Source organism: Diceros bicornis, chromosome 36 (assembly GCF_020826845.1).
Source record: "Diceros bicornis minor isolate mBicDic1 chromosome 36, mDicBic1.mat.cur, whole genome shotgun sequence".
NCBI lineage: Eukaryota > Metazoa > Chordata > Mammalia > Perissodactyla > Rhinocerotidae > Diceros > Diceros bicornis.
The window spans coordinates 19,991,494-20,007,738 of record NC_080775.1 but is presented as its reverse complement, the minus strand read 5'-3'; the positions used below and the strand labels follow the sequence as shown (position 1 = coordinate 20,007,738).

The 16,245-nt window shown below is 34.9% G+C and overlaps 1 protein-coding gene across 2 annotated transcripts in view; it reads right to left on the bottom strand.

The window, feature by feature from the left end:
• The window catches only part of PLXDC2 (plexin domain containing 2), a 425,253-nt gene that overhangs the window by 219,672 nt on the left and 189,336 nt on the right, over positions 1-16,245 (bottom strand). For both annotated transcript variants that reach the window (XM_058532526.1, XM_058532524.1), the window contains one exon: positions 3,045-3,191. In XM_058532526.1, coding sequence (XP_058388509.1) covers positions 3,045-3,191 — 147 coding nt within the window. The remainder of the gene's footprint in view (positions 1-3,044; positions 3,192-16,245) is intronic.

Below are 16,245 nucleotides of genomic sequence, written 5' to 3'. Positions count from 1 at the left end.
TAAGATTCCAAACTACTGTTTGAATCACATTTATAAATGATGGTGGTGGAAGGGAAAATATTTCTTTAAAAAATTATCTTTCCAGGTCAGACACTCCCATTATCTTCCTCTGACCCATTCTGAGGAAGCTGGGAAGGGGGAAGGAAGCTGCATCTTCAATAATCCAACTTTCTAGCTATCTCAATCCATCTCCTGTTTACCCAGGGCTGGATTAGTTACCCAACTGCCCCCGAGTCTGCCCCAGCTAGATTTTTCTTTTCTTTTTTTTGTTCTAATTTGTTGACAGAATGCATGCCCTTGGGCATGCAAATTACACCAACTGGTGAAAAGATACTCCTCTTCCCCTTAGCATTTAAATTTAAATCCTGTTTCCAGCCAAATTACCAGAGATCTTTGCATCAAGGATTACGATAATTATGACATCAGCAAACCTAATTAATAACGGTGATTGGTGTTTCTCATTTCCCATTTTCCCTTGTGCCAAAGCCTTTCAGCAACATCACAGGGGAGAGCAGCTGTGGCTTGGACCCCGTGTTGTGTGTGTGTATGTGGAGACAGGTGGAGGGAAGAGGGTGTATATGTCATTATTGAGCCCCTGGCTCAACATTACAATTTTATCATCATCTTTAAAACCCAATTCTACTCCCAGGAAGGTGTAATAGAAATGGAGCGAAGAAAATCAGGCAGGATTGGAAAGGTGGGGAGGTCAACTGAGGAAATATTAAAACATGGATCACTCTCCACAATGTGGAAATCTTAGACTAATATTCAACAATCGCAATTATGAAAGAATGTTTGTAGAAAATTTTTTAAAAATATTCTGGTAAGTAAATTTTTAAGTTCCACGATATAAAACTTATTTAAAGGAAGGAGTCCAAGTGACAAATTTTTCCAAAAGAAAAAGGAAAATAAGTAATATTATCAATTCTGTTGTTGTAAATGGAAGTGTGTACCTGGATACGTGTGTTTGTGTATGTGTGTGTTCTGTTATTTGTGATAGGGAAAGTAGGTACAGATCCAATTTCTAACTCTAAGAAATGTTTGATAATGGCTTAAATGATCATGAAAAACCAAGAAACCAAGCTATGACAATGACAGAGTAGCTAAAACAAAGGTTTCTACCAATGATATATATTTAAAAATCAATGCATGGAGCACCAGATAAGTTGCAAGCTGAAGCTCACATCTTTCCATTTGTGTTTAGGCCAAACTTTGGTGCTGAAAGCCACAAACAATGTCACTCTCACACTAACAATGAGAAACAATGGATCATTCACATCATCATAATTTTTCTTGAGACTATCAGAGAACTGAGGTTACAAGGCAACCAAGCAAATCCTATTCCAAAGAGAAGCAAATCTTCAAGGAAAGACAGGGCACATGAACTGCCTCACCCTTGGGAGGGCACAGGAGAAAATGTGTAAGAAAAGGTCAGCTAACATTTTAACTGATGGCCAAGGGATATCACCCATAGTGGCACACCAGAACTGGGCCACTTGAGGGAACCTCCATGTGGCTACGCCAACATTCAAACTGTTACAAAGTACATTTTACACTACTAGACACTGTAATATAGTGAGAAGACTGTCAGATGCAATCAATTCCTGATAGAGATGGTCCTAATCTAATCATTCTCATTTTTTCTTCTTTTGAAGATCTGTTCTAAACCAGACAGTGAATCGTTTCTGAATCTGTCATCTTGCCTGGCGACGCTTGAATATGGAAAAGAAAAAGGATGATGGAATTCAGCAAGGCGAGGTGGCTACTTTGTGTGCTTCTCAGTCTCAGAAAACAGGAAGTCTACACTGAAAATTCAATGAATCACCATGATGAATTATAATTAACTTCCATTTTAACTGTTAGAAGCTGATCTCCTGAAATAGGAAAGTCTACATACAGACAATGAAGGCTGCTGGCCAAAAATTTTGGTATTTTACATTTATCAAATCAGTGCCTCTTTAAATCCCTCCATCATTGACTCTATTTGTTCTATCTTTATATCAATAATGGCAATAACACTTCAAAGGTTAAAGTTTTGTTTTCATGCTAAACTGAACAAGATATGGCTCCAAGATCACTGCTATTATCCATGACAGCAAAACTAAATAACTTTTAAAATGTTAAATCAGGCATGTATCAGAAAACGATTATCAAAAACTTCTGAGAACCAAGTGTGATCAATTTTGCACACACATTTTGAGTGTGGGCTTGACTGTAGGTTAACATCCCAGTTTCACCACTTACTAGCTGGAGCCCCTTAGGTGTGTTACTTGACTTTTCCAAGACACAGTTCTCTCATCTGCAATACCTGGATGGTAATAATATTTAAATCACAGGATTGTTGTGAAGGCTGAAAATCTCATCTATGTAAGCACTCAGCCTGATAGGTAGAATAGGAAATCAATGATCATGTAAGGTGAGTGAAATCTGTATTAATATCTCCTGGCATCTCCACTATACAGATGTGAAGACTGTGCATCAGAACAGTTAAATTATTTGTTTAAAGAACCACAGCTGGTAAATGATGAACTCAGGCTTAAAATATGTTTGGAGACTTCTAGATTTAAATCTTTTTCTTTATATCAAACTTTTTCACTTAGATCCATAATTTGGTCGATGCGTTATCTCAATCATAAATAATAATATTTTTGGTTAAATTTTTTTTCAGACTAAGAGTAATAAACCCATGTAAAATGGAAGATACCAAATTAATGCAGCTTTTAAAAAATTCTCTAAATTCATGTATTACAAGAAAATTGAAGATCATCCAAGATCGATCTCAACTTTGAATGTGCAACTGATCATCTTACTAGGGAAATTAATGGTCAATTTATTTAATTAAATTAATAGTTAAATTAATGGTGGCTTCTCAAAGTAATTCTTTTCATTTTCTATAATTTCTTACCTGCAATTATTAATCTAAATTGCAATTGCAGAACTAAATATACTTGAAAAGTGATCACAGCAAACAATGTTCATACATCAATTAGAGCAAAAAGTTTTTACAGCAGCAAAAAAGAAGCTCAAAATGTCAAAGCACTTACTGCAGCTTGCCGATGAGTATTGGACAATATTCCATGAATCTTCACTTTGTCCTTTTCCATTTGGTCTATGTTCACCCACAAATCCCGGCTGGCAGAATCAGATGGACCATATATCCGAGATATATAGTAATTGTGGTCTGTGTCCTCCTGTAATTATAAAGAATATTGCACATCAAGAACAGAGACAGCATGGATGGACCTTGAGGGCATTATGCTAAGTGAAATAAGTCAGACAGAGAAAGACAAATACTGTATATTCTCACTTAATATGTGGATTCTAAGAAAGCTGAACTCGTAGAAACAGAGAGTACAATTGTGGTTACCAGGGCCTGAGGAGTGGGAAAATGGAAAGATGTTGGCCAAAGAGTACAAACTTCTAATTATAAAATGAATAAGTTTTAGGGATCTAAGGTACAATATAGTTAATAATACTGATTATATACTTGAAAGTTGCAAAGAGAGTAGATCTTAAATGTTCTCATCACAAAAAAGAAATGGTAATTATGCGTTGTGATGGAGGTGTTAGCTAATAATATGGTGGTAATCATTTTGCAATGTATAAATGTATCAAATCAACATGCTGTACACCTTAAAATTACACAATGTTATATGTCAATTAAATCTCAATAAAGCTAGGAAAAAAAAGAAGCATTTAAATCACTACATACCCAACTTACATAATTTACAGAGCTATAGACAGAGTTCCATTAAAAAGGAAAAAAAAAAGTCAGTTTTCAAAAGAAAAGAAAAGAACAGAAACGTTGCCCCTAAAATTCTTAAAATAACAAACAAAAAGCCATACTATAAAGTTAGAAATGTTAACACTGTTCTAAATAGCCAAATAGGTTAAATAACCTTTAAGGGAAGTGAATTAGATTTTAAAAAATATAAAATTAATAAGCCTCTTTAGAAGAAATTGTTACATAAACAAAACAGAGGAAAACTTACACTCTGTGTACAATCATCTTTCTTACCACAATAATGCCAGGGATCTCTCTAATTGCTGTTGAAACAAAAGTGTCACTTTTGGAATTATTTACTGAAAAACTGAACTATAATTACTATTGAGTGACAACAAATTCAAACTTCTCTTCTTTAAAACTAGGGTTATATTAGAGCCTGCTTTCAGTTAATAGTCTTACAAATGGAGATTATACATTTTTTCCCTATACTTTGGCTTATTAAATTCTACTTTCATTTGAATTCTCATTATCATCACCATGGTGCCTGTCACAAAATCTTTATTTTTCATGTTTCTCACACAGTGTAGAGATTTAGATGTTTTAAAAGGCAATTTTGCTGAGGAACACCCAGAAAAATCATATGATTCTTGATCATATGATCCTGACATATAATTCAGATTGCAATAAAATTTTTTTACCATAAAATGTAATTGTGCTTCTCAATTTCAGGAATCTGCTAGATAGAATATATTTAAAAACATTCAAGTATGTGTAAGAATAATGTTTAGTGAACAGAGGGTCTATGATTTGAATAATCAAGTTTAGGATGGGAATTTTGTCTAATGCATTTATTATTTAAGTGCTAATTAAATAAAACACAATTAGTCTTGAAATCCAATCAAAACAGGAATCCCATGTACCTTTTCACAAATCATCAGGCTAGATATATATAAAACTGACTACATAAAGGAAAGGAATATTCTAAGTAGTATTCTAAATAGATTTTGCCTCATGACTAAAAGAAAGAATATGACCTTAAATGTAAATCTTGAGAAGAGTGATTAAATGCTAACAGTAAGATTTTTTAAAAATAGTGATAATAAAGATCCTAAGTAAACCTCTAATTAAACTCTAGAAATCACATACAAATTATGTATACACCCATGATGAAAGATAAGAAAGTTCTGCAGAAAAAGAAGAAAAAAAAGAGATACAAAGAGAGAAGCAAGAATAAGATTCCATGCAGCCCGAGAGAGATTTGATATCCTGGTGGTTTTCTAGCACTCCTTTCTAGAACATTAGGACACTGATTGCCTGGGTTCTAGGTGTAACAAGCATTGTGGTTGTGTCTCCAACATGTATTCAACTCCTCTCGGTTGTCTGGTGCTTCACCACTGGAAGCTTCTGAGGTGGGTACTCTCCTTCACATTGGGCACAAGCCATTCTGCACAGGTCATTCCACTGTCCACAATGGCTGGTGGGTATCAAGAGCATATAACCTAAGAAAGACCAGTGAGACATCTAGAAGTTTAGGTAGGGAGAAGATAATTTCCCTTATTCTGACTGCTGAGATGTGTAGGTGTGAGACTTGAAACTACTGCCACCATCTTGCTACAATGAGGAAACCCTGCATGAGCATAAAGCAAACATAGATAAGGATAGAACCATGGTCACTGCAAAGAAAAAGCCAGATCCCTGATCAAATACCTCTAAGTGGGAACTACTCCTGGGCTTGCTCACTTAGATGAACCATTAAATCTCTTTTATTGCTAAAACACCTTGAGTTGGGTTATTGTCAACCAAAAGAATTCTAGCTGACAAACAAATTTCCCTAACTTGCGACCAAAGCAGACTTAAGCAACATTGAATAGGGCAACCTTGTCTACAGATTTATAGATCTGGATAAAAAACATCTCCCAGTCAGTTCTGTTATTCTAGCTAATCACACAGCAGAAATGGAAACTTGTAGCTAACCTGTCAGAAATTGTCAAGTCTGAATAACGAATGATATGGTTCATTTAACTTTTCAATGAATGGGGTATAAAAGGGTGGTTTTGAAGGAAATACTCAATGAGTTTAAATAAAAAATTTAATTTTTTCTCCCTCTTGCTAGTATTATCATAAAGAGTTCAGCAATAGTAAGGTCAGAGATGTAATCTTTAGTTGAATTATGTAACAGATTCTAGGATGCTGCCAAAGTCCCATACAATTACCAAATAGATATTTTCTTTAAAATTACAAACTTATAGAGTTCAGTATAATTGTTGCAATCAACATATCTAACATGACTTTAGTATTTCCCTTAACCCCTAAATCTCTGTAATTAATTAAAAAAATAGCTTTAAAGTTAACATAAAGAATAAGAATATCATTATGCTTAAATAACAGATTATCTGTAAAAATATATGATTTTGTCTGATTACAATCGCTTATCTGGCTTTGTGAAAATACACCTTCAATTTTACTTAAAACAGAGCTGCTCAAAACAATATCATATCTTTGAAAATATTGAAAAGCCAAAGACTTGGGCTTGGTGTTTGACTTCCTTAGCTCAAGTTTTCCAAGTTGTCATGGTAACTTTTAATCAAAGAGGAAGTCAATTTATTGTTTACCTTGGAATTTAGAGACACAATTTGTTAAATTCCAGGGAGAGGTGTTTGGCTCAGTCATTTAGGAAAGCCATAAAATAGATGTCTTAAAAATGTGACATTTTAGCACTGCTAAATTATTCAAACCACATCTTGTCCTTTATAGAAGTAATGGTACTTAAAGAATTGTCAAAAGCCACTTCAAGCACAAAGATTTTCCTTTTCTGCTTGAAAGCAAACTATTTCTGACACCATAGAAAATAAAACAAAACACTGCTGTGATACGCCTAGTCGCCAATTCATTTAGGAAACCAATTGTTACTGAAAGTGGATGGCACAGTAGGTAACTATAAATCCTATAAATCCATGCTTCTCAAACATGCCTAGAAATGTGCAGCTGTAAACAAACAGAGGACAGACACCAAAAATACAGAGAAAGTCATCATAACTGTAGCCTAACCATTCTGCAACAATCAATTTAAACAATTCCTAACCCAAATGTTGTCTTCTCTTCTATCATGGCTGTTAAGTTGATTTTATGATGGATAATTTTTATGGGTGCCTCACATTGCCTTACGAAGTAATAGCATTTGAACTCTAAATTCATTTCATTGAGAACTAAAAAAAAAAATCAAGAATATATTGTGTGAACATCACTGTGCTAGTCATTTGAACTGTATGGATACATAAAACATAATCAAAGTTCTTAGGTAAAGTTATTTAACACTGAATCAATTGGTTACCTCTCAAAGACAGTTCATAATAAATAAAAGAATATTATAATTTGAATGGTTCAAATTACTATAATTGGTTCAAATATATATAAATGGTTCAAATATTATAACTGAAGGGTTCTTTCCAGGTGTTAATATATAAATATATTTCATTCTTATATAAATGATTTCACAAGGACTACATAGTACATTTAAAGGTAAAGTTATTTTAAAATATTACTTGTGTATATTATATTAAACTCCTCAAAAACAAAGAGTTAAAAAGTAGTTCTCATGATATAAAAAAATCATGTTGATAGAAGAAACCAAAGGATATGGTAAAATAACAGAAGGAGAAAAGGAGTGAGCTGGTAGCACTCAGAAAAATATTACAGAAATGAACTCATTAGTAGTAACAATAGCAGAATAAATATGACTAAATTACTAGTCAGGACACAGAAACGTACATAAGATGAAATGGAAAAGAAGAATGAAATAAATATCTAAGATAGATAATCATATAAATTATATAAAAAAGGAGATCATACATATATGTGGTTGGCATAGAAAAGTTTTCTAAAAATATATTAGAAGAACAATTTTTCTGAGATGAAGAAAGACTTGACTCTATATACCATGTCCCAAGAAAATTTGCAATAGAATTTTGAATGCTAAGAAATTTCTGGTGATATTTCTCATAGATTAAAAAAAAAGAAGCAGAAGTCTTATACGTATCTAGAAAGACAAATCAATTTATTTATAAGGAGGGAAAAAACCTTACTTAGTCTGATACTTCTCCACAATATCCAGTGGAAACAATTTCTACACAATCTGAGAGAAGGAAATTGTGATTCAAGTAATTTTTGCCCAACCAAGTTGTAATTTAAGTATAAAGGCAACAAACATATTTCTAATATATACAAATACAGAGGAAATATACCATAAATGAGACTTTCTTAGAAATGTAATACCGGGGCCAGTCCATGGCTTAGCGGTTAAGTGTGCGCAATCCGCTACTGGCGGCCCAGGTTCGGATCCCGGATCCCGAGCGTGCACCGACGCACCACTTCTCCAGCCATGCTGAGGCCACATCCCACATACAGTAACTAGAAGGATGTGCAACTATGACATACAACTATCTACCGGGGCTTTGGGGAAAAAAAAAAAGGAGGAAGATTGGCAGTAGACCGGCTAAAAGAGGAGGATTAGCATGGATGTTAGCTCAGGGCTGATCTTCCTCACACACACACAAAAAGAAATGTAATACCTAATTATACAACTAATCAACCAAGGAGTGAATCAAACATGGTCACAGGAATGGAGAAGCTGTAGTAAACATTCTGATGGTGAGCACAGACTCCATGGAAGTTAACGTTAAGACAAACAGAACAATTTAGTTATTATAGTTATAAATCAGAACGTAAATGATATCAACAATGAAAATATAAAAATAATAGTCTAAGTCAATTATCATGTTTCCTAGCAGGTAATAGATATATAAATCTGAAGTATAGAAATATAGTTTTAAAAAATAATAAACCCAAATTTTTAATTTTAGAAGGACCTTTTGAGGCAAAAGTCTGAAACTAATAGCCTACAGATGACATACATGCTGTCAAAGGCCAGCAGATACAAAGTTTAATTCATTATTTTCCTCAAATATAGTACTTATAGTGCAATCCCAATTTTATAAAATTACATCTATCTAAATATAAATGTATATCTCTACTCTCCTATCTATCTCCATATATTTTCTTATTATATATATATACAGAGAGATATTTACCATATACTGATTGGTTATTTCTAGATGCAATGGGATTTGGAGAGTTTTTTTCCCCCTTAATCTGTATTATTTGATTTTTGTGTGTGTGAGGAAGATCAGCCCTGAGTTAACATCCATGCCAATCCTCCTCTTTTTTGCTGAGGAAGATTGGCCCTGGGCTAACATCCATGCCCATCTTCCTCTACTTTATATGGGACACTGCCACAGCATGGCTTGAGAAGCCATGCGTCGGTGTGCAGCCGGATCCGAACCTGTGAACCCCGGGCCGCCGCAGTGGAGTGCGCGCACTTAACGACTATGCCACCGGGCCAGCCCCTGTATTATTTGATTTTTTAAAAATAATCATTATACATAACCACTTTCTTTTCTTTTTCTTCACATAAAGCACTCAAAAATATGTGAAGATGCTTAAAAGTATCAATTGTTGATTCTTGGAGTCAAACTACCAACAACTATCAAAAGACACAAGGCCACAAGGTTATATACAGTTAATATAAAATTTCTATAATAGGTACTTTGAAAAGTGTTTGGAGAAGACTCTTTTAGCATACTGTAAATCAGACACTCATACTCAACGTAGAGCTTCAAGGTCAATAACTTAAAATTGCTCAATGAAATATATAAATTTCCATTAAACCTTTTCTTTAAAATACTAGCTTTGCTAACCTAATTGATTTAGAGTGCAATCTTTTCCACTACTTACTGTGAATGAAACCAGCCTTAATAGAAATGAAAATATTCATTTCTACTAAATTTTGAGCCAGAGATTACTTAGAATTTGAATCTTTATAAAATGATTTTATGTTGTTAGCATTTTACAGAAGCATCACCAAATCATCCCTCTTCTTTGTTCACTCATATATGCAGAAATTATTTGTTTCATGTGTATAAGGTACAATATATCTTCAGTGAGAAACATTTTGATAGAATGTAGGAGGACATGCTGAAGAATTATTCTATAGCACTGCTAGATCTTGGCTGTCTATAATTCTACAAAAAGCTTTTTATGTTGTCGCTCATGTTTTCCTTTTAGTTATTATCCTAGTATAATCTGCTGGCTTATTTCTAGGACATATTTTCAAGGATCTCAAAGAGGCAGTAGGCTGGAGACATAGCTACATTCTGACAAAGTTGTGGGTAGAGAAAGGAAGGCGGAAAAGGGCTGAGGGGAAGGGAAATGTAGTGTGGTTTAAGACATTAAATGTGCACGCAGTGACCTGATCTCTAGTTCTCAGGGGCTTGGTCACTAATAAGTTCTGTCACTTCAGTGAAGTCAGTTATGCATTCAGTTCACTTCAGTGGACTGAAAGTGTGAACTTCCCTGTGCACATAATTCCTCTTTCCCAGAGGTAAAATGATACAGAGGAAGGCAGGAGACCTAGGCCTGCAGAAGCTGTGAGCAGCATGAGTGGCGGTTCCCAGCCGTGCTGGCAGCACTGAGAACATCATGAGACATGGAGTAGACCACAGGAAAGAGGTGGGAGATAAAAATCCCACCTTTCCCAACTACATTAGAAGAAGGGTGACCTAAAGGGAAGTGGTGTGGGCAGATACTTAGGTCATATGAGTGTCTCTATTAATAAAAAGCGAAGACAGTACTGAGCTGTCTTTCACCGGGTTAGCCCAATGTTTTTAAACACAATTGAATATAACAGAATATAAAGGATTATTAAATTAGCCTGACACAATTTCAGCACCATAGGAACAGCACATATTGCCTTCAAATATCCTTCAGTATACATCGGCAAATACTACAGCAATACCCTCTCCAGATACTAAGAACAATTACATGGAATACAATTCAATTTACCAATATAGCGTCAGAAGAATTAAAATCAATTCCCCTATCTCCTGTTTATTATATCAGATTATTGCACCAGTTCTCATTATGCACATCTTTTACATATTGTTTTTGGATTCTTACACATACTTTCTCCATTTTTCTAAGGATTTTTACCTACTTGATCTATTTGCAGCGTAGTCTAGCACTCTAGCAATATCTTGTCTATGACTCCTGGTAGGCATGACTTATTTTATCAATTCTTCACAAGAGTTTAGTCAAGTGACCCACAAGAACGTAAGATTAGATGTGTGTGTGTGTGTGTGTGTGTGTGAATCTATTGTGAGGTCAGATTATTGTGCAACACATAAAATATGGGATTCTAGCAATATATCCATTATAAAACAGTTGCCATTTTCCCAGTAACAATCTCTCTCACAGATGAGATAGTCTCTTATGCTATGCAGAGAGAGGTAAACTATACAGCCAAGGAAACACAACTCACTCATTTATGATCTTTCAAAATAACAAAATCAAGACTCTACAATTCAATTAAGTGATTATCTAGATCTCCAGGCATTTTGGAATGTGTTGGTTTGTGCTTATGTTGATTCATTTATTAAACGAAACAGATAGCATTTTCCACCTGGATATAGTATATATACCTTTATCTGCCACTGGTAGAAACCTTTAACCTTTGTAAGAATGAGGCCAGGAGAATATTCCCAGGCTTAGAGTGTGACAAAGAACAGGCCAGAAAGAGAGTTTGGGGCAGTTTTGAGTGACCTGTTAACATCTCAGTTTATCTTCTCTACACATAAGCAATTGATCCCCAATCAAAGAGTGGCCACTAAAGAAGTGCACTGGTAACTTACAAGGGATCTTCAAAGGCTCCAAAAACCTAGCAAAAAATGTGATTGAAAAAAGTTTTAAAATATGTGTGAGATTTCTATTAAAACACAAAAATTAGCATTAAAATAATGTAACTCGAAGAAGATTTGGGTTGAAGTACAGTTTCTGCCTCTAAATAGCCACTGTAAGTTCTGGACTCTACTCTGCATAAGAAGGAGTTGAATTAAGTGTCTCTTAAAGTGCCTTTCAGCTAAGGTTCTGAGATCCTAAAGCTGCCAGGCAAACAGGAAGCAATTGCTGGGTGTGGGTCAGAAGACTCTTTGCCTTATTTAAGTGAAATTCACCAGAAGAAATAAGAGTATGCAGTTCGAAGAGCCAGTTTGGGTAGCTAGTTATAGCACCTATATAGGATAGCACCATTTCAATAGGTACTTAATCTTCCTTGTTGATAAATTGTAGATTGGCCCCAAGATTGGAGGCAAATTCACAGACTTGTTGCAGGGTGTGTAAGAATCCCTGGGGACACTACGTGTCATCCGTGCAAACTGAATAAATCACAGGTCTTCCATATGTGTGCACTATTTTTCAAACGCACAATACATTGTGATGTGTGATCATTTTACAATGTCACTAAATTTCTCTAGAATACTTCGTATGATGTATTTTTCTAATCGATTGGAAAGAAACAGCAACGATGATGCAGAAGTCCTCAAAATGTTCTGATAATCAAAAAAGACCAGCATAATTTAAAAAGATAAAAATATCTGTTCTAGATTTAGCATCCATAACGTGGCCAGAACTCAGGTACTATACACATATTGCCTTATTCTGCTCAGGCAGCCATAACGAAATACTGTAGACACCGTGGCTTAACTCACAAAAATTTATTTTTCACAGTTCTAGAGGCTGGGAAGCCTGAGATCAAGGTTCTGGTCTATTTGGTTTTTGGTGAGAGCTCTCTTCCTGGCTTGTAGATGGCTGCCTTCTCGCTGTGTCCTTACATGGAGGAGAAAATTCTCTAGTGTCTCTCCCTCCTCTTACAAGGACACCAATCCCATTGAATTAGGGCCCCACCCTTATGACCTCATTTAACCTTAATTACTTCCTAAAGGCCCTATCTCCAAATACAGTTACATGGGGGGTTAGGGCTTCAACATGTGAACCTGGAGAGGACATAATTCAGTCCATAAGTGCATAAGCTTTGGATAATTTCTTTATTAAGTTTGGATTTGAAAAAAAGCCCTAGATTTTATTACTTTTGAAAATTCACGTCATTCTTTAGTACTAATCAAAATTGCCATTCAAGTTTTCTAATATAGGAGGGCTTTTTGAAAATCCACACAGTTCTGTCCTGGCCTATTTCTTAGAAAAAAATTGAGAAATGACTACTATTTATAATTTCAAAAGAATTATGGAAAAATTTACTCAGGAGCAACTTCTAAAAATTATAACTCAGTTGAAACTTTTCAGATAACCAACATTTGTGGAAAAGCTGGATGGTTTCCTCCTACCAACTGGTAACCACTTAGCCAATATTCTCATTTCTAAGGTAACTGTTACTATCCCAAAACTATTCTGGTCCAGTTTTTCAAGTGACATCTATTAATATACATTTCATTCGTGAGATTTTTTTTTCATATTGTTACTCCTTTCATGTCAAAGAATGCAACTTTTCTTCAGTCTTTTTTCTTTTTTTCTAACTTCTCATGTCTTCAAAATTTTAGCCCCCTAGAGTCAGACAGTGATTAATAAGCATTAGATCAGCTATGAATGGAATTCTGCCAGAGAAGGTTTGACATCACTTGTCATACTTAGAATCAGCATCTAATACTAATTTACCTTTCTGGACATCATTTTGCAAATAAAGTTAATTTTCTGAGCCTCTATTTTCAAGACTATGAAATGGAAGTTAGAATAAAAATAGTCATGTCACAGCATTGGGGTTTAGTACTTTTGAGATAAATACATAAAAATATGTTGGAAACTATAAAGTGCTATTAGACACTATTTTTGTTTTGTTGACACAAGTATCCCAGATAGCTAAAAAAAAAACCTTCAGACATTCTACATTTTTATGCTACAAACATTTATTGAAGCATGAATTCTCCTCAAATGTCAGAGACCATCTTGCAGTCCATAAGTAACTGAGCAATGTTCTGTAGCCTCTAATATTGGAGAACAATTTTCACAAATAAGTGACATCCTGGGAAAAAAAACAACCTCCTTTTTACTGAATTTTATATAACTGCCTTGCCTCTAAGCATACTACTTTTATCAAAATATGTCTCCAACAGAACAAGCATAGAAAGAATAGCAATCAAGGAAGTTAATTTCACCAATAATAGCATGTATGTATCATATTATGCTAATAAAGAGAATCACCAAGATATTTAACCTAATAAATTTTATGAGAATACTACTTCTTGTAATAGTAAATCTAGAATCCAATTCTATTAGTTATCTAGCTACAGAGATTGACAACTACCTCTAAAATGAAATTTACACACACATATATATATATGTCATTGGAATTCTGGAATTGCATTTATAAACCTAACATTAGGGAGGACAGGTAAAAAGAACTTATTTTGGGTAATTATTTTCAAACTTAGAAATAGTGAAATAAATTACAGATAATTCTTGATAGTGTCTCTGTTTTTTTTTTTTTAAAAAAAACCTCGTCATCAAAATTTTACCACTTTCACAATAAAACCTTTTCTTTAAACAATATAATAATATGGCTCATATTATTTTAGTTTTTCTCACTTCCAAAGTTTATAGCATTGGTTTTAACGGAAAATTAATATGTGGGAAAAAGAACAGGAATTAGGAGAAAACATAGCTTGAAAGCAAATTGATTTTTTAAAAAAATACAAATATATGTATATTTGACCTGTGACAAACATATTTCACAAAATTGTAAAACCCAATAAAACATGAAAGGGGGCTAGGTTACTTAGTAAACTAGAAATAAATGGCTATATCCTCATACTTGGATTGCCAAAAAGAAGAAAAAAACAGTCATGTTCTTTCTGTGTTTCAGCTGCCCCTTATGAAGGGGTATTTTGAGCACACTTCAAGTATCTAATATTGTCATACATTCTCTCCATATTGAATTCATTTGCTCTATTCTTGCCATCTTTCATTGGATTTTTGGTGGTTGGTCTTTGCTTTGGATCCTTTACTTTAAAACTAAGTAAATAGTTAATCACATATTTATGACAACTGGTTAATTAGTGTAGCTAACACTTATGAGTGTGTATGACATTGAAAGTTCTCAGCTTGGCACATAATACACATTATGTATGTAATCCTTACAACAACTCGATGAATTATAAAGAAACTAAAGCTCAGAAACACGGAGTAGGTTGCCTGGCATCACATAAATCCCAGAGATATAGAAACAGTTCTGTAAAACTCCAATGTCTACATTCTTTCCAATTCCAGAATACCCTTTAGATATTACATGTTTTAGGATTTCAAAAAAAAAATTACATTTGGTCAAAATGTCTCTGTGAGGCGATTTATCGGGCCTTCTGTAAGAGCTCTCTCACTGGTATCTCTGCTTCTCCTCTTGGTTCCCTTCATTTTATTCTCTAGAGAGTAGAGTAATCCTTTTAAAAGTGATCTTTTTAAAGCAGAAATCTGATCCCATGACTTTCCTGCTCTAATGAGGCTTCCCATCACACTTAGAATAAAATCCAAAGTCCTTATTAACCCTGTGATTGACACAGCCATCTCTTTAAGTTCATCCTCCCATCACACACTCTGCGCCCACCCTACTGGCTCTCTTGATGTCCCATGAATATGCCAATGTGCCCCAACATCACACCGTGCAGCTGCTGTTTTATGCATCTGGAATAATCTTTCCCTACTCTGTCATGCTTTATTTCTTAGTCTGCTTTAATTTCCTTTTTAACATTTTTTATCATCAGAATTTTTTTTTCAATTATCACCGCCCCCATTTAAAATCTCTTTCCCTCTCTGTCTATTGGGTTCACTGCTCTGTTCTAGGGATTAGACATTGTCTGGTACATGATAGGCATTCAATACAAATTTGTTGATGTTAGAGCTTCTTTATATTTTTCAAGGCTAGTTTCTTTGGCTTTATTATCTCCCAGAAAAGATGTCACAGTGGTGGATTCTCCTTAACAGCAAGGAAGCAGTAGAAGATCACACACAAACCAATTCAATTTATTTATAAATACATTTTATTCACTACTCAGTTTATCATTCTTGAAATTTCCACGCTCTATTACAAAAACTCCCAAGCTTCTCTATCCGTAGCCTATTGCTGGGTAACAAAGAACCTCAAAACTTGGTGGCTTGAAACAACCATCCATTTGTTCAGGATTCTGTTGAAGTGGCCTGGGCTCAGGTGGGCGTTACTTCTGTGGCACACGGTGTCAGCTGGTTCACTGCTGGTTTGCGGCCAGCTCCCATGTTGGCTGGGGCCTAGCTGGTTCCGCATGGCCTTGGTCACATGTTTAGGGCCTTTATCTCCATGTCCCATCTCATTCCCAATGAAGCGAGATTAGGCTGATTCACAAGGTGATAGAATCTAAGAGAGTAAGAGTGGAAGCTGCAGGCCTCTGGAGGCATTGCTTAGAAGTTGTACAACATCACTTCTGTCCCATTCATTTGATCAGAACAAGTCACAAGCTATGGCCTGGATTCAAGGGGTGGGAAGACAGATCCTACCTCTTTATGGGAGGAACTGTAGGAATTTTTGGCCATTTTTAACCCTCATCCAAACAGAGCTGTTTTGCTAAGTGTAAACACAGAGCTACTTTGCCCCC